At 44.0% G+C, this 26604-nt stretch overlaps 1 protein-coding gene across 7 annotated transcripts in view; it reads right to left on the reverse strand.

Annotated features, from left to right (window-relative positions):
- Window positions 1-26604, reverse strand: part of HHAT (hedgehog acyltransferase) — a 354446-nt gene that overhangs the window by 175574 nt on the left and 152268 nt on the right. For all 7 annotated transcript variants that reach the window (XM_027565683.1, XM_027565682.1, XM_027565686.1 and 4 more), the window contains one exon: window positions 2785-2820. In XM_027565683.1, coding sequence (XP_027421484.1) covers window positions 2785-2820 — 36 coding nt within the window. The remainder of the gene's footprint in view (window positions 1-2784; window positions 2821-26604) is intronic.

Below are 26604 nucleotides of genomic sequence, written 5' to 3' on the forward strand. Positions count from 1 at the left end.
GGGTAACACCCCCCACACCATCCTGGAATTCCTAGGAGATGGAGAAATGACTATTTCCCTCAACCAGCTCCCCCACCCACACCCTGTCCCACCCCATCCCCAAGCTGGGAGGAGGCCAGAGGAAGTCCAGGGAAACAGCAAATGAGCCAAGATGGCGGTGGTCAGGCTCTCTCACCCCCAAGGCCTCTCGCTCCACGTTTTGTAAATACACGGTCACGTGACGGCTGAGACCACTTAGAGCACCACGCATGTCTCTCACGATGTACCCGCTCGGCCATGGACCACTTTTGCTCTGTAAACGTGTATAAGCCCCATCTGAGAAGGCCCTTTTGCTGCCGTACCACCATTAGAGAATAAACTTGTCTGCAGTTCCTACCACCCCTTGAGTTTTCTTCCGGCTTCCCAGCTCAAGCCTTGCCACCCTGGGTTCTGTGAACGTGAGATACAGCAAGACAGGAAGAGATTTAGAATCCTTAGGCTCTTGGCTTAGTGGGGAGTGCTGACACGTGCTGGGAGGTGGCTGAGGTGATGAAGAGACTTCATCCAGAGACTGGGCAGGCCTCCCAGAAGGAGAGACTGACCTCTTACTCGCCAAGTGGATAACCACAGGTGTGTTGGTTTGTTCTGCCCAGGCCAGAGGAAAGGAAAGGAAAACTGCAGGAAGACGGCAGGGCAGAAAGAAGCCCCAGTTCTGCTTGGTTCTCAGAACAACGGATTAAGGTGACTCATTGAGCATCTTACTAGCACTCACACAAAAGGGCCTTCTGCCAAAGTCAGGGGATCCCAACGCCAATTACATTAGAGTCACTTAACCACTCCCTCTGCCTCCTCCCCTAACACGGGAGATATGGTTGGCGCCCAGAAAAAGGACAGAGAGGAGGGGTCCCAGAAGCGGACCACCCCTCCTCCTCACTTCGGGTTGCTCAAACCACAAGGCTGGCAAGCAATGAGCTGAGGGAAAGCTTTAAATCAAATGTCTCCCTTTCTCACCATGGTATTCCCAGAAATAACCAAGTGGCACGTGGTAGGTTTAATAATTATTCGTTAAATAAACAGCTTCTTGCAATCCTCACCTTCCAGTCCTTTCTGCTTCATTTCATGCATTTACTCCTTCAGTCACCCCTACACAAATTGAAGGGTCGATTCTCTATATAACTGAATTATGAAAAGGGGATTAAGATGTGTTCCCAGCCCTCAAGAAAGTTGCCGAGTACAAACTTGCAGGCACCACAGCACTCGTGTGAACAGTAGTATGGGAGTAACGCGGAGCACCAAAGGCATTGACTCAAAAGATCCAGTCTACTCCCTGAAGTTCGTTCAGGCAGCTTTTATGATGGGTTTAGATGCAGAATTCTCATGCCTGCCTTTCCTGACCACTGACCCTTTATCCCTCCTGCTAAAACACATTTACCCTTGATGTATCATGGGTAAGCGTTTACACACAACCTTCCGTGTATGAGAGCCTGGAGAAAGCCAGGATAATCCATATTCCCCAGGCCAAGGAATTTCACTGTGCAATTTCACTGCACAGCCTTGGATAAGGACGTAGAGAAAGGACAAGGTAGCCATGGCCCCTCTTGGGACACCACCATATGCAATCTAGCACAGAGGAAATGCTGCTGTTTTAGGATCCAGGTGATGCCAAAGATGTATATTTCTCCTCAGAGAGCATCTTACCCACAAGGAGATGGCCGTGCCTCACAGAGAACTGAACCACTGTTAACATCTACCCAGAAATAATCACGTGTGATTTACAAGACTGTTTATTAGTGGACTCTAAGAATTAATTAGCATTTAGAGCCAAACAGTTGCAGAAAGGAAATCACTCTACATGATTCCTGGTTTCCTTGTAATCTTCAGCTTATAGTCCTTCCGCAACCATTATTGCTTTCCACATATATTTTTGATAGGTACATTTAATGATCATTTCCCAGCATTATTAGAATAATAAATACATGCTCAGTATAATGAAAATCTAGAAAGTATAACAAAGTTTATAGCAGGAAAAATATGATGCATATTCTTAGCAACTCTGTTAATATTCTGGTATGTTTCCACTTAGCCTCTGTTTAATAACTATTTGGAATTAACACACCCCATAAGTCAACTCAGCTAACAAATCACCAGTATACTAGGATATAAACTGCTATGTGTAATCTCTTTGAATTATGAATAAAGTTGGTGTCTTAATGACTGTAGAAGAACCAGCTGCTGTTTGGTCACATCCTACTCTTGGCAACCCCATGGACTGTAGCCCGCCAGGCTCCTCTGGCCATAGAATTCTCCAAACACGAAAACTAGAGTGAGTTGCCATTTCCTCCTCCACGAGGTCTTCCTGACCCAGGGACTGAATCCACATCTCCTGCATTGGTGGGTGAGTTATTTACCACTGAGCCACCTGGGAAGCTCAAAAGAACCAGTAGATTCCGTTTTTAAAAAGCTTAAATTCAGTGGAGGGAAGACTGGTCAAGACAGTTGTTTAATGTATGAATGCAGGCTGGCTCTCTTCACTTTTCTATTTGTCTTTGCAGCAGCGCAATAGTTAGGTAACTACCGTTTCAGATATAAATCCCTTTGATTGTTTAAAGAGGCTGGCTACTCTTGTGTGACTCTGGGAGGCATGCACACACACACACACAAATAACAGTGCTGGCAGTGTTTTCCTGACAACTACACAGTTGCCATTATTCACCAAGATATTTAACAAGGGCTTTATTTTCATCTCAGGATTCCATAATAGACAGGCTATGCCAATGATATCTAAAATTAAAATTATTGGCTTACCTAACCAAGAAATCATGTAGTCCAACGTCAAAATGCCTGTGGAAGGAAGACAAAGAGAAGCATATCAATAGGAGATAGTCACAGCAGTGGTGGAGCCGACGAAATAGCCATCATTTACATTCTCAGCATGGGGAACACACGGGTTACTCCATGATAGTGATTCTTCCCAGGGTATGTCCTCTGGGGCAGCCATGGCCTCAGGCTCTGGGAACTTGCTGAAAATGCAAATTCTCAGCCCACCCCCACACACCAACTGTGAAGTTCTGGGGATGAGGCCCAGCAATCAGATTTACCAAGCCTGCCAGGTGATTCTAATGCAGTCGCTCACTGCTCTACCATAGCAAAACGGTCAGGACAGGGCTAACCTCCTCCTCTTAAGAGTCCAGAAGAGTGGATTTCACCACTTTTCAAAAAAAAAAAAAAAGGAGTTCTTTTATAATACTAGCTGTCTCATTTACTCAAAAATTAATAAAGTTATGGTTTAAAAACAGCAAACCCCCCCTGGCCAAAGGGAAGACAGGGGTGGGGAATGGTCAATTCTAGGCCTCCATCTCCGCCCAGCCCGAGTCCCTGGAGCTTCTTCATAGGAGAGCACCACCCGGCCCCATCCGGGTCTGCTCTAGCAGGGAAGGGAGAACGTGTGTCCATGCTGGCCACTGTGCTTGGGCCTCACACCGGCATCCAGCAGGCCCGGGGACTGTCCCCCTAGCATCCGGGTCTACCCTAGCCCTGACCCTAAAACATCTCAGCTCACCCCCCTGACATATAATACTAAATACAATTTCTTGTGGGATACCTTTAAATGACAAGATGCTTTCCAGCATCTGTTTACAGACCAAAGACACGGGGTAGGTGAGGAGAGAGAAACAAAGCCAAAAGATCAGATACTTCAGTTACTGTGTGACTCACCGGAAATATTTCTATAATTCAGAGAAAATCAAAGTCAAGATACCTAAATTCCATTTACTCATAAGTCTCTGAACAGAGCTCTAGAGGGAGATATACCTGCAGAGAGAGCTGATTTGTTTCAGCTGATTTTATACTGACCTGGATGAGATCAATTCCTATAATTATATTTAACATAGATTTAACAACAATAACAAACAGAAATGCTCCCTCCTCTCAACCAAAACCAAGGCTACGGTGTTCAGCCACGTAGGTAAAATCTTGACATGATGGACAGTGATTGTAAATTTGCCAGAACTGCGAGGTAGTAGTGTGTATGCATTAAAACAAAGATTTTGGTTTTTCAATTATACCACCTACAGAAAGCAATGGACTGTGCTGCAGGAAGCAGAGAATGGAACAGACACAGAAGGAATCCCAGAGACCCCCAGAACAGAGCTGGGGGAGGGGAGAAGCCCCCGAAGGAATGAAAAACCTAATAATATTCATAGGAATTATCATTTATCTAGAAGGTGGCAACTACTGTGTTCATTGCTCACAGACACATGTGGTTGTCAGGGAGGTAGGTACTGGCGTCTCTATTTCTGGCGAAGGAACTACAGTTCAGAGGCTAAGTAACTGGTGCAAAGCTCACAGCTAGGAGAGGATGAAGCTGAGAGTCAAACTGAGCCCTAAAAGCCTGGAGTTACTTGCTCCTCCCACTAAAATCACGGGCTCTCGCTGCCTCTCATGATTACTAATTGAAAAGGGCTGTTGATTTGAAGTAACTGCTCCTTTTCCACCTCCACCTGATTTCAGTTTCTCCCAACGTGGCTGCCCTACCCCAAGTAAGCCCACCTGCCTTGCTCCCTTTAGCTCTGCAGGCACTGTCTACCTGCTTGGGTCTTAGAGTCAGCCAGGCTCTGGAAAGTTATGTCAATGCTCCAGACTCCAGCTTCCCCACTGGGGAGAACAGAGGTCCTTTATCACAGGGATGGAGAAGGGAGTGGCAACCCAATCCAATATTCTTGCCCGGAGAATCCCATGGACAGAGGAGTCTGGCAGGCTACAATCCATGGGGTCGCAGAGTCGGACACATCTGAGCAACTAACACTTACTCATCGGGAGGTTATGAGAATTCAGTGATAAAACAGATACAGGGCTGAGCACAGTGCCTGATGCATCAAGAGTACTCAATGAATAGTACTCTCCTTCCCTCCAATTTTTTAGAGTTGTTTTAATGGAAGCCCCATTCCCAATAACTCGGCAGGAGAAGTCAAATTAAAAATGGACATAAAAGGAAATGGCAACCCCCTCCAGTACTCTTGCCTGGAGAATCACATGGACAGAGGAGCCCGGCAGGCTACAGTCCATGGGGTTGCAAAGAGTTGGACATGACTGAAGCGACTTAGCATACAGGCATAAGCAGCACTCTGTGCATTCCCTCTTTTAATCTTTACAACCACACTGCAAAAGAGGTCCCTATTTTGTAAAACTGCCTGTCCTTATCCCCAGCCACCTAGCTGGCAAACTGCTGAGTCGAGACCTAGCTTAAAGCACCAGATGCCAAAGTGCGTGTTTTTCCCTTCATGTATCCAGCCACTGACTCATTTAACAAATATTTACCTTCTGCCTACAGTGTGCCAGGTGGTGGAAATTTAGTAATGCACGGCACATAACCTTGCTTCAAGGAGAGCGGAGCCTCGTGAAGAGGTGGCAGAGTCAACAATGATTCAATACAGTGTGATCGACATCAAACACCGCCTCCCTCGGCGGATGGCAAACTCTGTAAGGGCAAGAACCCAAGGCAGCCACAAAGCAGATTCTCAACAAATAACTGTTGGTGAATCGGAGACAAGCTGGCACCTGGGACCCTTTACTGCAGTGCTTGCACCTGGACAAACGTCTCCTTGAGCAACAGGATACAAAGATGCTATAACGGATTTAAAATAAATGTGTGCATGGCCAGTTGGGACCGATTATGAAAAAGATAGAAAAAGGCCAAAACCCAATTGTCCCTTCTGAGGTGCCTGGAGCAAAAGGAGGGTCCTGTGCGTGATCCCCTGCACAGAGCATCACAGGGGGCTGGGCAGACCATCCAAGCCACTCCTCCAGCCCGAACCATGGATCCACCCCAACGCTCACTCCATTTAAGGGACCAGCTGGCCCCTCCTTGGGAGTAAGCAAGCGAACCTGTTACTTGTTTTCCTTCCATCATGATGCAGCAGGAGTCGAAACAACACCCTTTCCGAATTTCTAATCTGGCCTCTTCAATTTCTATTCATTAGAGTCCAAGAATCTGGGTGGGTAACAAATCAACCTGTGACTGACATGCTGTAATAAGGCACCAACGCCTCTGTCTCTGCCCTGGCTCTTAGTACATGACACTGCAGATAGCAGATGCTCAAAAGTAATTATTTAACACACCAAGTATAACCTGTAAATACGTAAAATAAATACCCACGGATAGAAGTGGGGCTTCTCTCTTGAAATAAGATACCTACCAAACTGTAGTACAATTATTCTGATCTCCTTTGGAGAAAGTAATCTCTCACAGCTACCTCCTCACAATAAACCAAGACTTCTTTATGAGGGTACATAAGAAGCAGTGATCCTGCGCATATTATTCTTGATTCTTTCTGGAAAGTAAAAACAGGAAATCTTCTGTGTGTGCGATGTGGACATTCTTGTTGTCTGAACTCCAATGGACAGCAGGAGCAGCTTGAGAGAGGAAAGGGAACTGTGGAGCAAGCTACAATATCCTAGCAAGGCGGGAGTTCCTCATTACAAGGTGAGTTCAAGGATGGACTCAGAGGGTGTGCAGAGGAGACTGAACCATCAGATAGAAAACCAGAATGAATGAACTTAAAGCTGCCACCTAGCCTCAGGCTTTTGACTCCTTGTTTCAGTCACTTTCAAGAAGCATCTCTAAGTATTCAGTCACATCCATAGCAGCAGCTCATGTCTGATAACCATCAGCGAATCAGACTGAGCTTGGGCTAATGCCTCCAGGAGGCAGTGATCAAGACCATCCCCAAGAAAAAGAAATCCAAAAAGGTAAAATCGTTGTCTGAAGAGGCCTTACAAATAGCTGTGAAAAGAAGAGAAGCGAAAGGCAAAGGAGAAAAGGAAAGATGTACTCATTTGAAAGCAGACTTTCAAAGAATAGCAAGGAGAGATAAGAAAGCCTTCCTCAGTGATCAATGCAAAGAAATAGAGGAGAATAATAGAATGGGAAAGACTAGAGACTTCTTCAAGAAAATTAGAGATACCAAGGGAACATTTCATGCAAAGATGGGCTCGATAAATGACAGAAATGGTATGGACCTGACAGAAGATATTAAGAAGAGGTGGCAAGAATACACAGAAGAACTGTACAAAAAGGTCCTCATGACCCAGATAACCATGATGGTGTGATCACTCACCTAGAGCCAGACATCCTGGAATTTGAAGTCACATAGGCCTTAGAAAGCATCACTATGAACAAAGCTAGTGGAGGTGATGGAATTCCAGTTGAGCTATTTCAAATCCTGAAAGATGATGCTGTGAAAGTGCTGCACTCAATATGCCAGCAAATTTGGAAAACTCAGCAGTGGCCACAGGACTGGAAAAGGTCAATTTTCATTCCAATCCCAAAGAAAGGCAATGCCAAAGAGTGCTCAAACTACCACAGAACTGCACTCATCTCACACACTAGTAAAGTAATGCTCAAAATTCTCCAAGCCAGGCTTCAACAGTACGTGAACCATGAACTTCCAGATGTTCAAGCTGGATTTAGAAAAGGCAGAGGAACCGGAGATCAAATTGCCAACATCCACTGGATCATGGAAAAAGCAAGAGAGTTCCAGAAAAACATCTATTTCTGCTTTATTGGCTATGCCAAAGCCTTTGACTGTGTGGATCACAACAAACTGTGGAAAATTCTTAAAGACACGGGAATACCAAACCATATGACCTGACTTTTGAGAAATCTGTATGCGGGTCAGGAAGCAACAGTTAGAAATGGACATGGAACAACAGACTGTTTCAAATCAGGAAAGGGTACATCAAGGCGTATATTGTCACCCTGCTTATTTAACTTATATGCATGAGTACATCATGAGAAACACTGGGCTGGAAGAAACACAAGCTGGAATCAAGATTGCCGGGAGAAATATCAATAACCTCAGATATGCAGATGACACCACCCTTATGGCAGAAAGTGAAGAACTAAAGAGCCTCTTATGAAAGTGAAAGAGGAGAGTGAATAAGTTGGCTTAAAACTGAACATTCAGAAAACTAAGATCATGGCATCTGGTTCCATCACTTCATGGGAAATAGATGGGGAAACAATGGAAACAGTGAGAGACTTTATTTTCTTGGGCTCCAAAATCACTGCAGATGGTGACTGCAGCCATGAAATTAAAAGACACTTGCTCCTTGGAAGGAAAGGTATGACCAACCTAGACAGCATATTAAAAAGCTGAGATATTACTTTGCTGACAAAGGTCCATCTAGTCAAAGCTATGTTGTTTCATCAGTCAAGTACGGATGTGAGAGTTGGACCATGAAGAAGGATGAGCACCCAAGAATTCGTGCTTTTGAACTGTGGTGTTGGAGAAGACTCCTGAGAGTCCCTTGGACTGCAAGGAGATCCAACCAGTCCATCCTAAAGGAAATCAACCCTGAATATTCATTGGAAGGACTGATGCTGAAGCTGAAGCCTCATTACTTTGGCCACCTGATGTGAAGAGCTGACTCACTGGAAAAGACCCTGATGCTGGGAAAGACTGAAGGCTAAAGCAGAAGGCGGCAGCAGAGGATGAGATGGTTGGAGAACATCACTGACTCAATGGACATGAATGTGAGCAAACTCCGGGAGACTGTGAAGGACAGAGGAGGCTGGCATGGTGTAGTCAGACATGACTTAGCAACTGAACAGCAGCAACAACAACCTGCCAGAGTGGTGGTGCCCTCACGCTTACTCACAGAGCACCCGCTCTGAGAAAGGAGGCGTCGGGCCTTCACAGCATGTCCGTGGCAGAACTCAGGCCAGAGCCCACAGTTAGATCCAGAATCGATTCTACTCTGACAGGCTGTCTGCCTTGAGGGGGCCTGGTCCTTCCTCCCAGGCTGATCCTGACTGTTTCGGATCTAGGAATTTAAAAAAAAAAAAAAAAAAGCAGTGAACTGTGGCCAGAAGCTGCAAATGTCCTTTGTCCATAATCAGCGAGGTATGTTTTAGAATCTCTGTTGTCGTGGCCAGTTAGCATGACACAGGCAGGGCAGTATTTGGTGAGGTACCATGTTCAGATCTCAATCCTTCCCTTGTTTTCTTCAATGTACAACCCTTATGGTTTTTCACCTCCAGACTTGTTTATCCTCTAAGTGGACTGCCAAAATATAGCTGTCACATTCCTATCTGGGAAGTCTGAAGACTGATGTAGAGAGTTGGAGGTAAACATTAAATCAAATCACCAGGAGAATAAAGTTTATACCTATGCTCAGGAAGCCCTGGTTAGTTCTGGCTGGGCTATCTAATTTAATGTCAAAGAGTGGAAAAGGCCTTAAAGTTTATCTGCTCTAACCTCCTCACTTGACAGATTCGGAAAGACAGGATAAGGAAGATGAAATAATTTGAACCGCAACTATACAACTAGCAGCAGAGCTGAGTCTAACAGTCCAGGTCTCCTAGAGACCCAGTTCTTTATTCAAATGTCACAATACTGCCTTCCTCTCAGCCTCAATCAATGTCTTTGTTTTCTGAGAATGCCCAGGACACAATACTTAGAACAGGTTTCTTGCTGACATCATATAAAAACTGGCATCAGGTCATGCCATATCCATCGCCATCTGTAAAAGCCATGTATATAGTCTGCAGCATGCCATTCCCTGACTTTCTCATGTTTTTCCATAGTCTGGTCCCATCTGGATCTAGCCTGCCTATCAATCTGAGATTCAGAGCCTGCACAGTCAAGAATAAAAAGTGTTGCAGGGAAAACAGGAAAAAGTAAAAGTGAACCAGTCAGACCCCAGTTGGCAGCCAAAACATATTTGCTGAAATACAGTTTGATGGAAAGGTAGAACATGAGAACTGTAGTCTTGGGAGGACATATTCTCCAAAACAAACAGAGTGAAAGCTGCTGCTGGGTTTTCACACGACAGCTCTTCATTGCATCAGACATGTGTGTTCACCATCAGATTATCAGGGAGCAAATTCTGGGGAAATAGCCCCAAAGCCTGGAGATTTGGACATCTCACACTGGTGGAGAAAGACAAAGAGAGAAGGCACAGTGCCAGGCCAAGATGGCTCAGGAGTGAAGACCTTTCCTAAACTAGAGTAGAAACCATAGCCCACTAGATGCGGAACTAGAAACCAAGGTGTGAACTCTAGTTCTCCCACTTAGTGGTATTTGATCTTGGGCAAAAAAATAAATCATCCTTGCAGGTCTCAGTTTCCTTCCCTGTGGCACAGAGACCCAAAAAGGAACAAACCTAGCGGTTACAAGTGGTTCACAGACATCCTACAAATGTTCAAGATTATTTTCTCTCCTCCTCCGACTTTATTATGTTCCTAAAAACTCTTCCCCGAACTGCATTAATGCTATAGTCATTCATTTATCCCACAAATATTTACAGAGCCCGTTCCAAATGTCATGAACTGCAACAGATGCTTAGGATACAACAGTGAACAAGAAAGCTAAGTTCCTACCCCAGTGTACACACTAGAAGCAGGGCCTTTATCCAATGTGTGACTTGAAAACATTTTCTCACAGTCTGTAGCTTGTCTTTTTATTTTCTTAAAATTGTCTTTTGAAGCACAAAAGTTTTGAATTCTTCTTCAAAGTCCAGCTCATCAATGTTTCTTTTACGGATCATGCTTTCAGTGTTAGTCTCTAAGGTATCTGAAAGTTAACTTTTGCACATGGCGTGAGGTAGGGATCTAAGCTCATCGTGCTTTTCACGTCTTCACGTAAAAATACCTATGAGACACATTTGCCAGCGTGAAGGTCCTCAGCAGCTTGGACCAGTGTAGTCTCACTAAGTGACTGAAGTGGAAGTCAAGCCAGAGTGAAGAATGAATGGGAAGGAGAGGAAGCAGGGACAGTGGGTACAATTAACTCTGATGTTGTGTACACAGTGTGGTTCTGAAGGAGAGGAGGCAGGAGAGTAGCTTTAGAAAGATGAGACAAATGAGGTGGTTTTGTTTGTTTCTCCAGGGGTAAATTTTCCACTGTGACAGGTGATGTGCGCAGAAGCCTGCAGAGTTAGTAGAGGGAGGCCTTTTACCAGAGTATGAGACAAAGGCATCTGCTGAGAAAAAAAATGGGTAAGAGTTATGTGGTAGACGTTTGCTGCTTCTGTTTGCTTGCCTGTTTATTTTGAGGGGAGGTCTGACATCCCTCGGGGACTCACCTCTCACCCACTGTGTCTGGTGCTAGTGAGACAGTTAGTCCCTGTTCCCACTTTCCTGAGAAGGATAAGAAGGACACCCAGACTAAGCCAGTAGGATTCCTATTTTCAGGATTATATTTCAAATGTAGGTAGCAAGAAGGAAAGAAAAAAGAATTGAGGCTGATTCACCCCAGATGGTGCTGTCTGATATGTCCATAACACTTTTTTGATGTGGCTATAACAAATTCTGTCAAAAAAGCAAATATCTGCTGCTTTGTTCTATTCTATTTTTTGCACACAAGTCCTTGTCTATTAAAATAATCATAAATAATGTCTCAATAGAGATTTACATTTACAAAGCACTGTCAGACAATTCCTAACAAACTGCAAGGAAAGTAGAGCTTGTATATTAGGCCCATTTTCTAGCTAAGGAAGCCAACACAGGGTATCTAACAGGACCTATGCCACAGGCTCAATAAATACGTGAACGAATAAACAAATACAAGGATGAAGGTTAAAAGACTTGCTTACAATGACTTAATTAGAAAGGGACCCAATTTCAACTTGAACTCAGATCTCATTAAAAACTCAGAGCTTTCTAAGTAACACATATTGTAAATCATATGAGATACGCCTATCAAAAGATTATGTTTGTAATTTCTAGACTAGGACAAATTTTGTTTTTATTCTTAAGAAAAATACAATATAGGCTTTGGGAACCTGAAACACAGTAATGCGTGAGTGCTTTAATAGCGGATATTAGTTCTGAGGTAGGACTATGGACGAGGGAGTCCCCTCACATTAATAAGGGTAAAGCACCTACTGATGGGACGCACAGGGCCTTGTGGAAAAAAAAAAAAACAAAAAACACAGTGTCTAGCAGCTCAGGAAAGAAGTGTTTACATTATGACAGCAGGTGAGGCCAGGAAGGGCTTCCCAGAGGAGGTAATATTCTAGCCGGGTTTTGTAGGATAAATAGAAATTGGCTAGTAGGGGTGGGAAGTGCTCTCTAGGGAGCATGTCAATTCCAAAGTATTTAGACTCCTCTCCCTGGAAGCCAGTTGCTACAACCCTCACAGGATATCACTATGGATTGGAATCTAAAATATTGCTGAGTAAGAAGAGAGCTGGCTCCAGAGCCACTGGAGATGATGATAATTGTACTCTTCTTTCTGCAAGGCAGCACGTGCAGTGATGATGCCCAGAACGCAACAAGAAGCAGCAAGATAAAGGAGAGAAATCATATCCCTGATGGAATATCCCTGCTGATACAGCTCAACTGATCTTTCTGCCCAGGCTGCCCCTGACAACACAACTACTGAATTATCTCCAAAAAGAGAATGAGAACCTCTGACCTTTGCCTTTTATTCCCCATTAGGAAAGATTATACAGAGACAGGGGCCTCAGCTTCCAATTTGTAAAGTAAACTGGACCCAAGATACTCAGTGCTTTAGGAACCTCGATAAAGTAGGTCAGGCCTCAGAAGGTTGGGATTGGGAACTAGACAATTTAAAAAGTCAATACTTATCCCCTAAATGCCACCAAAACACAGGAATTTAACACAGAGCAAATGTTAACACAGTCTTAAAAGCTGAAGTCTTCTCTGTATGTGTACGTGTACATCTGATTGAAATCTCCTTCCACCACACAGCATTTCTCTTGTGGATACAACGTTACAATGAGTGATTACTCATGCCACGCGCTTGATGAAGCTGTTCATTATGGCTGCATAATGAAAAACTGCATCACATGATTGTCAACGATCTCGTTTCACTCCTTGGGACAGTCACCCATTTGGTTCTGCCACTCTTAGTAATCTAAGGCCAATAGGTCTGAAAAGAAGTAAGACCCAAGTGTGTTTGGTGGGGTGAGGGACACAGGTTCTTCTTTATACCAAAACAGAAGATTCATTATCATAATTGGAATTTCAAAGAAACTGGTCATTATACCTAAAAATGATGTTTGATAAATTTGATATTAGTGTCATTCTCACTACTTTGTACCCTTTCCCTCTTCAGTCTTATTTTCATACTAATTACATATGGGAACTTGGATACGAATGCCCCTTTGGCATTTATTTCCTCCTTGACTGTCCAAGATAAAACCAGGGTTTTAAAACAATGGGTCCCCAAATCTCTGCAGCCTCTCTCATGTTAATGACTAGCAAATTTCATAGCCTCTCCTTAGGCATCTCTTTTACCTACATGGCTCCAACTAATCAAAGAGAGCACGGCTATTTTTCCTTCTGTAACTTTCTAACAAATTCTCTTCATTGAAATTCAGAAGGAAAAAAAAAAAGAGGCTACAAAGCAGCATCTGTCAAAGGGAAGCCAGCAGACACAGGTGGAGGGAGTGCTGTGTAGGGAGTGGGGAGCGGAGTGCAGACACGCACAGGCGAGGAGGGCGCGTTGCAGGGCTGCATCACAGTGCAAGGCTTGAGGCTTGAAGCAGCGGGACACAGACGTTTCACCCAAACCAGACAGGACATACTGCCTGGGGCTGACCAGCCCTGCAGAGCCAGCAAGGAAAAGTCAAGAGACAGCAAGGCAGAGCGCCCATGCACACCAAAGCTCTGGACTTTCCATAGACCATCATGCAAACATTTGCTTTTGCTTCCCAAAGTTATAATGCCAAAGCCAGGTCCATGGGCCAAACCGACAGCAACTTCATTGGCGGTCCTTTGTTTAGCGTTCTGGAGGTAACCAAGCAGGACCCTATGGAAGCTTCCAGGGACAGAGCCTCCCTGCCTCATATCCTCTGCTTTAGTTCCTCTCTGAAGCACCTAGGTAACTATATCTGGTGCACATTTCCTGAGCTGTTTTACAGACATGTAAAAGCCCCACAGAATGGAAACTAAATACTTGATGACCATGAGCATAGAGCCTCCAGGTCTACTGGAGCCTCAAGACTGATAATGTTATTAACCCCTGTGACACTGCCCTGTCACCTCACCATTAACCAATCAGAGAATTGTGCAGGAGCTCATCACAGGACCTAGAACTCCCCTACCCTCAGCTGGCCTTTAAAAATGCTTTGCTAAGGACTTCCCTGGTGGCTCAGTGATAAAGAATCCACCTGCCAATGCAGGAGACATGGCTTCAGTCCCAGGTCAGGAAAGATCCCACACGCCGGAGAGCACCCAAGTCTGTGCGCCACAACTACTGAGCCTGTGCTCTAGGGCCCGGAGCCCCAACTGCTCAAGCCCGAGCGCACCCCACTAGAGTGCTCAGCAACAAGAGAAGCCACGGCAATGAGAAGCCCGCGCACTGTGACTAGAGAGTAGCCCTCGCTCTCCACAACCAGAGAAAGCCCACACAGCAACGAAGACCCAGCACAGCCAAAAGTGAATAAATAGATAAGCTTTAAAAACTGAATTGGATTTAAAAAAAAATGCTTTGCTGGAACTCTTCGCAGAGTCGGGACTTTCTGAGCACTGGCTTTCTGGGACTCCTTGTCGGCCCCTTGCAATAAACACTGCACTTCCCTTCACCACAACCCAGCCTCAGTAGACTGGCTTTACTGCACGTGCGTGAGAGGACCCAAGCTTGGTTCTGTAACATGGAGAGGAAGGCACTTCGTAGAGCTGACCGATGATGCTGCCTGGTCTACAAGGACTCTGGCCTTCAGGGATGCGCACAGAGATCTCTTAACCTCAAGAGATCTTCAGTTCTCTAGCTCAGCAGTCCTCCACCGGCTCATTCATGCTGTCAGTGGGCCACATCTCTTGTTATGAAAATTAAGTCCTCCTCCCGTTGCACATTACTGAAAATGAGATAGGCTTCAAAGGGGGGAAAAAAAATCTTACTTCAAGAAACAGCAATGAGGGACTTTCCTGGTGGTCCAGGGGGTAGGAATCTGCCTGTTAATGTGGGGGAGGCGGGTTCGATCCCTGATCAAAGATCCCACATGCCATGGGGGCAACTAACCCACAACCACAGCTAGAGAGCCCGAGTGCTGCAACTATAGAGCCCAGGCCCTCTGGAGCCCGTGGGCTGAAACTAGAGAGAAACCTACCCTACAAGGAAGATCTCGCGCACCACAGCTGAGACCCAACGTAGTCAAAAATCAAGAAATAAACACTTTTAAAAAGAAACAGAGGTGGTATTATAAATAGTCTTCAACACTTTTAAGTTCACATATTTCAAGGAAAGTTAAATTTTACTACACTTAACAGGATCACTGAGAACAAGCAGCATCATGTGCATATTACCACCATAAACCTGTTTTTTCTGAACATAAACCCATTCAAGAGAATAAAGAATTGAACTTCCTCTCTTCAACAAGTATGTGTCTAGTCCCCGCCTTTGGCCAATGACTGGCAGGTGCTGGGGAGCATGTCCACTTATGAGAGTTTACAGCTTAGGGAGGCAACTGATACGTAGAAAATCACAGTAAACCCAAGATGCTAGGGGAATTTTAAGAACTAAGGGGCCTCTGTCCCTGGGAGCCTGCTGACAATAACAGTCCTCATCTGTCCATCCCCTGTGACTGGTGATGGAGAGAAGTCCTCAGTCATGCGATCTCAGCAAGTCAGAAGAGACCAGTGGCTGCAGGGCTGAAAAGCAGCATAAGCATTTCAAAGCACACACAGCAGAGAGCAAACCAGGAGGCTTCTTGCAAAACAGCCACTTTCCAGTAAATTGATAGCACTCCCTTTGCCCACTAAGAAGCAACTCCATCTTGAAACCCCCCCAGTTTTAGTTAAAGCCAGTGGCTGTATGTTTTTACTTAGTGCTATGCTTCCACTGGGCTCCGAACTGTTTACCTAGAGACTTCCTAGCCTGCTTACAGTCTATTAGTGCTTCAAAGATTGTTCTTTGTCTGTCATTTAACGCTTTTTTTTTAAATCAACCAAGAAAGCTAAAACAGATTTGCTTTTCATAGCAGGCTACATTATAAGTCATAGCTACAATTATTCCATAAGAGTCCTTTAAATCAGGCACATTGTTATGTATGTAATAAGCCTTCTTCACAAAATAGAAGTTTAGGTATAAACTTCTCTCTTTAGCTACAAGTGCCCTTTGCCTACAAAGGTCCATCTAGTCAAAGCTATGGTTTTTCCAGTAGTCATGTATGGATGTGAGAATTGGACTATAAAGAAAGCTGAGAACTGAAGAATTGATGCTTTGGAACTGTGGTGTTGGAGAAGACTCTGGAGAGTCCCTTGGACTGCAAGGAGATCCAACCAGTCCATCCTAAAGGAAATCACTGAATATTCATTGGAATGGCTGATGCTGAAACTGAAACTCCAATACTTTGGCCACCTGATGCGAAGAACTAACTCATTGGAAAAGACCCTGATGCTGGGAAAGACTGAAGGCGGGAGGAGAAGGGTACCACAGAGGATGAGATGGTTGGATGGCATTACCAACTCAATGGACATGAGTTTGAGTAAACTCCAAGAGTTAATGATGGACAGGGAGGCCTGGCATGCAGTCCATGGGGTCACAGAGTCAGACATAACTGAGCGACTGAACTGAGCTGAAACCCCTTTATCTACACGTAAAATTTCCTACAACCTCATAATTCAAACCACACCCACAGGCCAATAAGTAAACAGAAAAAAAAAAAAAAAAAAAAGCAGAAAGTATAATTACTATCACAAACCCAGCTATCATATTCCACAAGATACATGAAACAAGACACACGGCCTGCACAAAATATGGCCAAAGATTTGAAGTGAGAATCCATAAACAGCCCAGGATGGCAGATGACCGGATGGGTAAATGACATACCACTACAGAAATCTGACAGGGGGTCTAGGAGAGGACACACGACACAAGCGCAGGTTCATTTCGGTTAAAGAGAAATAGTCCATTTAGACTTTATTTGCATTGTTTCATTGTTAAAAAAAAATCACTGGTTCATGATCAGAGTCACTAGTAACTAACCATGGGTATAAAACAGTATCAAAAGCAGAGCTGCTGAAATGGGCTTCTACCAGCTAACATACGCCTCTTTCAATGGCGCACAGTATAAGACACTGTAGAGCAGTGTTTCTTAAAACATTTTTTCACATGATCCACATTAAGAAATAAATTTTTATCTCAACCCAGTATTCACAAATATACGGAGAGGTTGCGGTAGTCCTCTCCAACATGGTCCTCAATGGTCTTTGCCTCCTGGCTATCACAGCCTTGCGGAGTCCCCACTGTGCCAGGACTGGTCTGTGTGACTAGCAGAATAGAAGAGAATCATGGCGGAAGTAATGAGAGTAGGTTATCAACTGTAGCTTCTGTCTGGGGGATGTTCTCTTGTTCTCTCACTCAGATTATGTGCTCTGGTGGAAGCCAGCTATGAGTAGCCCTAAGAAAAGACCCACCTGACCAGGAACTGAGCCTCCAGCCAATGCGCGCAAGAGCGAGCTTGGAAATGGTTCCTCCAACCTCATCAAGTCTCTGACCGAAGACCCGGAGGACAGCTTGCCTTCAACCTGCGTCACCATCAACTGGGCAGTCGCCGACTCTCAGAAATAATAAGTGCTTATTACTTTAAACTGCTAACTTTTGGGACAGTCTGGAATAGATAATGAGTACGGATATGTAACAGAAACAGTTTCCAGAAATCTGACTTACCTTTACTCCGAGCAATTCATAGTGATGTTCTCTATTGTATTTTTCAAAACACTGTCTTCTACCTACTAAAATGATTATAACCCACCCAAAGGTCATAATCTGAGTGATTCATGACACATTAACAATATACTAAATATGTGGAATCTCATAAATACACATATACTCATAAATACACATATACACATGCAAGTATACATACATGTATGTGTGTATATGGATACATACAAAATAGATGAGAGAGGAGGCATGTGCTAGAAAATATATTTGTCCATTACTTCAACAGATTCTCACAATAACTCTGATAGTAAGACCAGAATTAAAATCCCCACTTTCCAGATGAATTAAAAATGTTGCTAAAAAAAAGTTATTTAAATTGCCTAAAGTCTAAGTACTAAGAACAGCAGAACTGAGCACAATACCAAGGCATTCTGATTCTTGGTTATTTCCCCAGAAGTAATCCATTACATACACTTTCTAATCTATTTGTACCTATGAAAGAAAGTGAAAGTGAAAGTCACTCAGTCATGTCTGGCTCTTTGCGACCCCATCAACTATAGAGTCCATGGAATTCTCCAGGCTAGAGTACTAGAGTGGGTAGCCTTTCCCTTCTTCAGGGGATCTTCCCAACCCGGGGATCGAACCCAGGTCCCCCTCGTTGCAGGCAGATTCTTTACCAGCTAAGCCACCAGGGAAGCCCAAGAATACTGGAGTGGGTAGCCTGTCCTGTCTCCAGCAGATCTTCCCAACCCAGGAATCGAACCAGGGTCTCCTGAATTGCAGTGGGATTCTTTACCAACTGAGCCATCAGGGAAGTATATATTTGTACTTATATAAACATATGTTTATATGAAGCGTTTATTACATATTCATCTTAGCTGTTATATATGATGCATGCTAATATTAAATTTGTAATCTATTACATAATTATCTTCCCTGACCTTCATTTAGTCACTCCTCATAACTCACTGGCTGCTACTTCTCGGGTGTCTTTGCCAACTCCAACCTGACAGATCAGAGAGCTCGAGCTCACCGGTCCTTGGTCCTCATCTCTCCCCTATATATTCATTCTCTTGGCAATCTCACAATCCTATATACAATTTTTTTCCCTATGTCCAAATTTTAAATGCTACCTATATGCTAGAAACTCCCAAATTGTTATTTCCAACCCAAACCTCTTTCCTACATCGCACACCCATATATCTCCCTCCTTTTTTTAACATCTCTACTTGGATGTCTAAAGGAAGTTTGAAACTTAGCATATCCAAAACTAAACTCTTGGTCTTCCTTTTGCATCTTCTCCTCCCTTAGACTACCCCATCTCGATTGATTGTAATTTATCCTTCTAGATGCCACTGCCACAATCCTTGCAGTCATCCTTGACCCTCTAATCCCCACATCCAATCCATCAGCAAATCCCGTTAGCTCTACTTTCTAAATAATATTCAGAATTTGAAAATTTTTCACCTCTATTTCATTAATAGCCTTCTAATGGGCTCCCTTTGCTCTCCTAAAGGCCATTATCAATAGTACAGTCAGAATGAACTCTTAAAAACGCAGGACACATCTCTCTACTTAAACCCAACAACGGCTTCCCATTTTACTCAGAAGAGCAGCCAGGTCTTCACTGTGGCCCATAAAGCCCTGCACGTACTGCATGCAGGCAAAGTGGTATCACAGAGGCACGTTAAGATTTGGGGAGTTTACTTAACAGTGAGCTCAATAATCATCAAAGTTGTGAAGCAAAAAATAATAATAATGCTAGCATTTGTCCACTTTAATAGAAGAACAAAAGAACGGATAATGCATCTTTGTGCTCACTAGACCACACCAGGAAGGTCACCCTCAATTTCAAATGCTTACTTTAAAGAAAGATTGATAACAGAGGAGCATATTTAGAGGGCACCAGCCAGAATGAGAGGATGGAAGACACAGAAAACCAGGTAAGTTTACTACAGATTAGTAACGGCTTAGAAAACATGATGGAGTGATTCCATCTGCAGGTGAATTTTAACTATAACTAAATGGGCTGCTTCCTGACCTGCATATAGGTTTCTCAAGAGGCAGGTCAGGTGGGCTCGTATTCCCATCTCTTTCAGAATTTTCCACAGTTTATTGTGATCCACACAGTCAAAGGCTTTGGCATAGTCAATAAAGCAGAAATAGATGTTTTTCTAGAACTCTCTTGCTTTTTTGATGATCCAGAGGATGTTGGCAATTTGATCTCCGGTTCCTCTGCCTTTTCTAAAACCAACTTGAACATCTGGAAGTTCATGGTTCACATGTTGCTGAAGCCTGGCTTGGAGAATTTTGAGCATTACTTTACTAGCGTGTGAGATGAGTGCAATTGTGTGGTAGTTTGAGCATTCTTTGGCATTGCCCTTCTTTGGGATTGGAATGAAAACTGACCTTTTCCAGTCCTGTGGCCACTGCTAAGTTTTTCAAATGTGCTGGCATATTGAGTGCAGCACTTTCACAGCATCATCTTTTAGGATTTGAAATAGCTAAACTGGAATCCATCACCTCTACTAGCTTTGTTCGTAGTGATGCTTTCTAAGGCCCACTTGACTTCACATTCCAGGATGTCTGGCTCTAGGTCAGTGATCACACCATCATGATTATCTGGGTCAGAAAGATCTTTTTTGTACAGTTCTTCTGTGTATTCTTGCCACCTCTTCTTAATATCTACTGCTTCTGTTAGGTCCATGCCATTTCTGTCCTTTATTGACTCCATCTTTGCATGAAATGTTCCCTTGGTATCTTTAATTTTCTTGAAGAGATCCCTAGTCTTTCCCATTCTGTTGTTTTCCTCTATTTCTTTGCACTGATCGCTGAGGAAGGCTTTCTTATCTCTCCTTGCTATTCTTTGGAACTCTGCATTCAGATGCTTATATCTTTCCTTTTCTCCTTTGCTTTTTGCTTCTCTTCTTTTCACAGCTATTTGTAAGGCCTCCCCAGACAGCCATTTTGCTTTTTTGCATTTCTTTTCTATGGGAATGGTCTTGATCCCTGTCTCCTGTACAATGTCATAAACCTCCATCCATAGTTCATCAGGCACTCTATCTATCAGATCTAGTGCCTTAAATCTATTTCTCACTTCCACTGTATAATCATAAGGGATTTAATTTAGGTCATACCTGAATCGTCTAGTGGTTTTCCCTATGTTCTTCAATTTAAGTCTGAATTTGGCAATAAGGAGTTTATGATCTGAGCCACAGTCAGCTCCCAGTCTTGTTTTTGCTGACTGTATAGAGCTTCTCCATCTTTGGCTGCAAAGAATATAATCAATCTGATTTCGGTGTTGACCATCTGGTGATGTCCATGTGTAGATCTTCTCTTGTGTTGTTGGAAGAGGGTGTTTGCTATGACCAGTGCATTCTCTTGGCAAAACTCTATTAGCCTTTGCCCTGCTTCATTCCATATTCCAAGGCCAAATTTCCCTGTTACTCCAGGTGTTTCTTGACTTCCTACTTTTGCATTCCAGTCCCTTATAATGAAAAGGTCATCTTTTTTGGGTGTTAGTTCTAAAAGGCCTTGTAGGTCTTCATAGAACCGTTCAACTTCAGCTTCTTCAGTGTTACTGGTTGGGGCATAGGCTTGGATTACTGTGATATTGAATGGTTTGCCTTGGAAACGAACAGAAATCATTCTGTCGTTTTTGAGATTGCATCCAAGTACTGCATTTTGGACTCTTTTGTTGACCATGATGGCTACTCCATTTCTTCTAAGGGATTCCTGCCCATAGTAGTAGATATAATGGTCATCTGAGTTAAATTCACCCATTCCAGTCCATTTTAGTTCTCTGACTCCTAGAATGTCGACATTCACTCTTGCCATCTCCTGTTAGACTACTTCCAATTTGCCTTGATTCATGGACCTGACATTCAGGAAGCAACAGTTAGAATTGGACATGGAACAACAGACTGGTTCCAAATAGGAAAGGGAGTACGTCAAGGCTGTATATTGTCACCCTGCCTATTTAACTTCGGAGAAGGCAATGGCACCCCACTCCAGTACTCTTGCCTAGAAAATCCCATGGACGGAGGAGCCTGGTAGGCTGCAGTCCAAGGGGTCGCGAAGAGTCGGACACAACTGAGCAACTTCACTTTCACTTTTCACTTTCATGCATTGGAGAAGGAAATGGCAACCCACTCCAGTGTTCTTGCCTGAAGAATCCCAGGGACGGGGGAGCCTAGTGGGCTGCCATCTATGGGGTCACACAGAGTCGGACACGACTGAAGTGACTTAGCAGCAGCAGCAGCTTATTTAACTTATATGCAGAGTACATCATGAGAAACGCTGGGCTGGAAGAAACACAAGCTGGAATCAAGATTGCCAGGAGAAAGATCAATAACCTCAGATATGCAGATGACACCACCCTTATGGCAGAAAGTGAAGAGGAACTAAAGAGCCTCTTGATGAAAGTGGATGGAGAGTGGAAAAGTTGGCTTAAAGCTCAACATTCAGAAAACTAAGATCATGGCATCCCGTCCCATCCCTTCATGGCAAATAGATGGGGAAACAGTGGAAACAGTGTCAGACTTTATTTTGCTGGGCTCCAAAATCACTGCAGATGGTGATTGCAGCCATGAAATTAAAAGATGCTTACTCCTTGGAAGTAAAGTTATGACCAACCTAGATAGCATATTCAAAAGCAAAGACATTACTTTGCTGACAAAGGTCCGTCTAGTCAAGGCTATGGTTTTTCCAGTGGTCATGTATGGATGTGAGAGTTGGACTGTGAAGGAAGCTGAGCACCAAAGAATTGATGCTTTTGAACTGTGGTGTTGGAGAGGACTCTTGAGAGTTCCTTGGACTGCAAGGAGATCCAACCAGTCCGTTCTGGAGATCAGTCCTGGGTGTTCATTGGAAGGACTCATGCTAAAGCTGAAACTCCAATACTTTGGCCACCTCATGCGAAGAGTTGATGCATTGGAAAGACTCTGATGGTGGGAGGGACTGGGGGCAGGAGGAGAAGGGGACGACAGAGGATGAGATGGCTGGATGGCATCACCAACTTGATGGACATGAATTTAAGTAAACTCTGGGAGTTGGTGATGGACAGGGAGGCCTGGCGTGCTGCGATTCATGGGGTGGCAAAGAGTCAGACACTAATGAGCAACTGAACTGAACTGAACTGAAATGGGCTGCCCTGGGAACTTTCCTATCACCAGATCAGATTCCATTGGTAACCTCCAACCAACCATCCAGCCAGCCAGCCTTTATGAGCACACAGTGTTCAGACAGTGAGTATGCAGACGTGAGCAAGACAAATCCCTCTTTCACAAAGATAAGAGCAGTAAGACCTCACTGTGAATAGGCCCTCACTGTATTATGTGATAAATGGTACATTTAATGGAAAACCTGGAGCAGTGGAGTCAAGAAGATGCAAGCAGTATCTAGGTGGGCTGATCAGAGTAAAAGAACCAAGCTTTGGAGGTTGAAGAGTTAGCCAGAGGATGTAGTAGGTGAACGCAGAGGATGTAGATAAATGTGTACGAGAGTGTGCGTGTGGCGACATTCCAGAAAAAGGAAGCAGTTTACAGAATCAAAAGACCAAAGGAAATATGTCCCAGTAGGTAAATGGAGGTGGGGAAGGAATCTGCTTCCTTGGTACAAACGAGGGGCACAGGCAAACTGAGAATAGAGTATAAACAGGCATCATGATACTGTTTATTGTGTGATCGGCATGTGTTAAAACTAATTTAGTCTTCACTACAGCCCTGAAGGATTCTATTATTACTATCTTCTCCATTTTACAGTTGAGGCAGTAGAAGCTGCAGGAGACAAACAGCTGGCCTGAGGGGTCTCAGCTGGGAAGCAACAGAGGCAAATCCTAGGCCAGGAGGCTCAGAGCCCACAGCGGTAACCTCACCTTTACACTGCCTCTCAACAAGCCTGCACATCAGAGTTTGCGGTTGATCCTAAGGGCGTGAGGCAGCCATTAAACATGGTTAAGCAAAGGAATGACCGACCAGTGATTCCCTTTCTATGAAGATCCCACCCTGGCCTCCGTGAGGGAACAGAGGTGGTGGGGAGGCCAGGGAACAGAGGTGGTGGGGAGGCCAGTTCTGAGGGATGGTGGTGGTCCTGCTGGGAACGGCCTGAGGGGGCTGGGCCAGGCTTGGCAACGCATAAAGAAAACACCCTCTTCCATCGCTTCCCACGTCCAACCAAGGGCTTCATTTAACCTCATAAAAAACTGGTGTCTTTGGGCAGGTTACATGAGATGGTTACATAATGGAGAAACTTAAACACACGTTGGCTCTTCTCAACTTTTTCTTTAGGCAATTTCTGGGTTTTGCCTGGTGCTCCTTGCAATGTGCTTTTGTTTTGTTTTTGTCTCTGGTGTGAAAAAATTTAAGTATTCTTCTAAATTGAAAGTAAAAAAAATCTCTCCTGTGGAATGTTTTTCTTAGGAGATCAACGTCTTCACCATCTTTGCCTATTTCTGAGCTTGAACTTGACAAAAATTAAAACATGACGCCCAGGCTAAATGCCACAGACCACAACTTCAATTTCTAGGAGAATGCCACCGTCAGGTCTGAGGGTCCTGTTTCATCCCTTTTGTGAGAAGATGAGTTCTGACTAATAATCTCCTTACAGACTTTTGCCTGAGGACACAGAGGCATGTCAAACCTGGGAACTTTTATGAGGCATCTGATTCAGCTAGAATACCACCTCTTGGGTGAACATGAACATTCTCAGATTTGGTATTTGAGTCTCATTTTTCATGACCAGCGGGGATCTCTTCTAGCAAATTCTCCTGGGAGCTGAGACTAAGTAAGGGTGTCTCAAGACCAAATGAAGGTGGCTCGAGAAAATCAGTAAAGACACATCCTCGTCACTTAAATTTGTGGTCCTTACTTCTGGCAGAGTATCGGCAGGTGACTGAAATTTCTCTGAGATGCTCAGAGATACATTTTTCTCTCTTTGCTGTTGTTATTGTTGCTGTTTAGTTGCTCAGTCATGTCTGACTGTTTGCAACCCCATGTGTCAGGAAGCATTTAACAGGAGGCTTCCTGTGTGCTGTTTGGGATCTGTCAGGAATCCTCTGTTCCTTATTAATTCCTGAATATTCAGGAATTAAGAGGAGAGGCAATCCTCTCCTGGGGCTGAGGGATTCAGGCATTTCCTCCATTAGTTTTTCTATACGGTGATAAGTACCCTCTTCTTTTTTATGAATCTTATGGTAAAAGTGATTATTTACAACCCTCTCTCTTTCATATTGATGATCTCATGTTTCCTTGTAAGTTTTGATTTTATCTCTGCTGAAAATAGCTATCTTGTAAGACAGTATAAATACCTACACCATGCTGAATAAAACACCTCTGCTCCATCAGAGCTTTGGTCCCTGTGTCTTGCTTTCTCTCTCTCTCTCTCTCTCTCTCTCTTTCTCTCTCTCTCTCTTTTTCAGGCTGATCCCCTGGAGCACAGAGGTCCTCTTGGTTCACTTTCCTGCCCAGGCTTCTAAGACCCTCTCGAGAAGGTGCTCTGCGCCTTCACCCCCTTGAGAGGGCTCCTGAGGCCTCCATGAACAAATCAAGCCCCGTGCCAGGGGCTTTATTGGCTTTCTGCATAAGCCAAGGAATATCAGCCTCTTTCTTTCTCCTTTACTTTCTTATCGGTCGACTCCAAATCACCAGGTTCCAGTCCATTAAAAGACCTAACACCCATGGACTATAGCCCACCAGGCTCCTCTGCATGGGATCTCCCAGGCAACAATACTGGAGTGGGTTGCCATTTCCTCCTCCAGGGGATCTTCCTGACCAAGGAATCAAACCCATGTCTCATACAAGTTTCCTGCATTGTGAGCAGATTCTTTACCATTTTTCATTCTTTAGAATATGTTAAAGCCTACTTCTCTTCTAATTTAACAAATCTATTTGTCTCCCCTTCTTCTAAAACATTACTTGGCTCATCACTTCATTGAGGCCCAGTGTAACTTGAAGGCCTGATAGTCTCTGAGCCCAGAGTCCACTTCCTTATCAGAATTCAGGACTCCAAGCTCAGATGCCAAACCTGGGCTGATTTAGGGGCCTCTTGACTGATCACCAGATCTCAGAATGGTGTGTTTCAGGTACATCATGGACTTTTGTCAAGTTACTGTTCTTTCTAAAATAGGTTCATAAGGAACAGACTTGGGGTTGCCAAGGGGAAGATGGGGAGGAGGAGAGAAGGACTTGGAGTTTGGGATTAGCAGATGCAAATTAGAATATACAGGATGGATAAACAACAAGGTCCCACTGAGCAGAACAGGGAACTATATTCAACACCCTGTAATAAACCACGATGGAAAACAGCATGACAAAGAACACACACATGCATAACTGAGCCACTCTGCTGTACAGCAGAAAGGAACACCACACTGGAAATCAACTGCAATCGAATTTCAAAAATAAAAAGAAATAAATAAAACGGGCTCATAAGATTCTTTGTTTCCTTATCTCAGTCGTTAGTGGTTCATAGCTTTATGCTAGGACGTGGAAAAATGTTTAAGGACTATGCCTCCTACAGATAAGCCCACTCAGTTCATTTGAAATAACAGTGTGTGATATAATGACCTTCCCAAAGGGAGCACTACAGACCAGTGGGGGCAAATCCTTGGGAGTGGGATAGCCACCTGGGAAGCCCCTGAAGTGGGATAAGCATCCAGAACTTTCCACTGAGCCCCTCTTTAACTCAAGGCATGCATTCAAGAGGTATGTGCTCTGATTAGTATGGTCAGGGGCAGTTTTCCTGGACTTTCCAGATTAGTCAGCATGTAGGACACCTGATCTATAACCTCAGCTTTATCAGCTCTAAATAAAAATGAAACACAGCAGCTGACAGTCACCAGGACTATACTGAACACCAACTGCGATGGCGTAGACAAAGAACATTACAAAAAGAGACCCTGGCCAAGAAGAACTGCCAAAAACAACAACAACAACAACAACCTTGAGGAGGCTGAGAACAAATGAAATCATGTTATGGGGACAATTACAAA

Source organism: Bos indicus x Bos taurus, chromosome 16, assembly GCF_003369695.1.
Source record: "Bos indicus x Bos taurus breed Angus x Brahman F1 hybrid chromosome 16, Bos_hybrid_MaternalHap_v2.0, whole genome shotgun sequence".
In the NCBI taxonomy this organism is placed as follows: domain Eukaryota; kingdom Metazoa; phylum Chordata; class Mammalia; order Artiodactyla; family Bovidae; genus Bos; species Bos indicus x Bos taurus.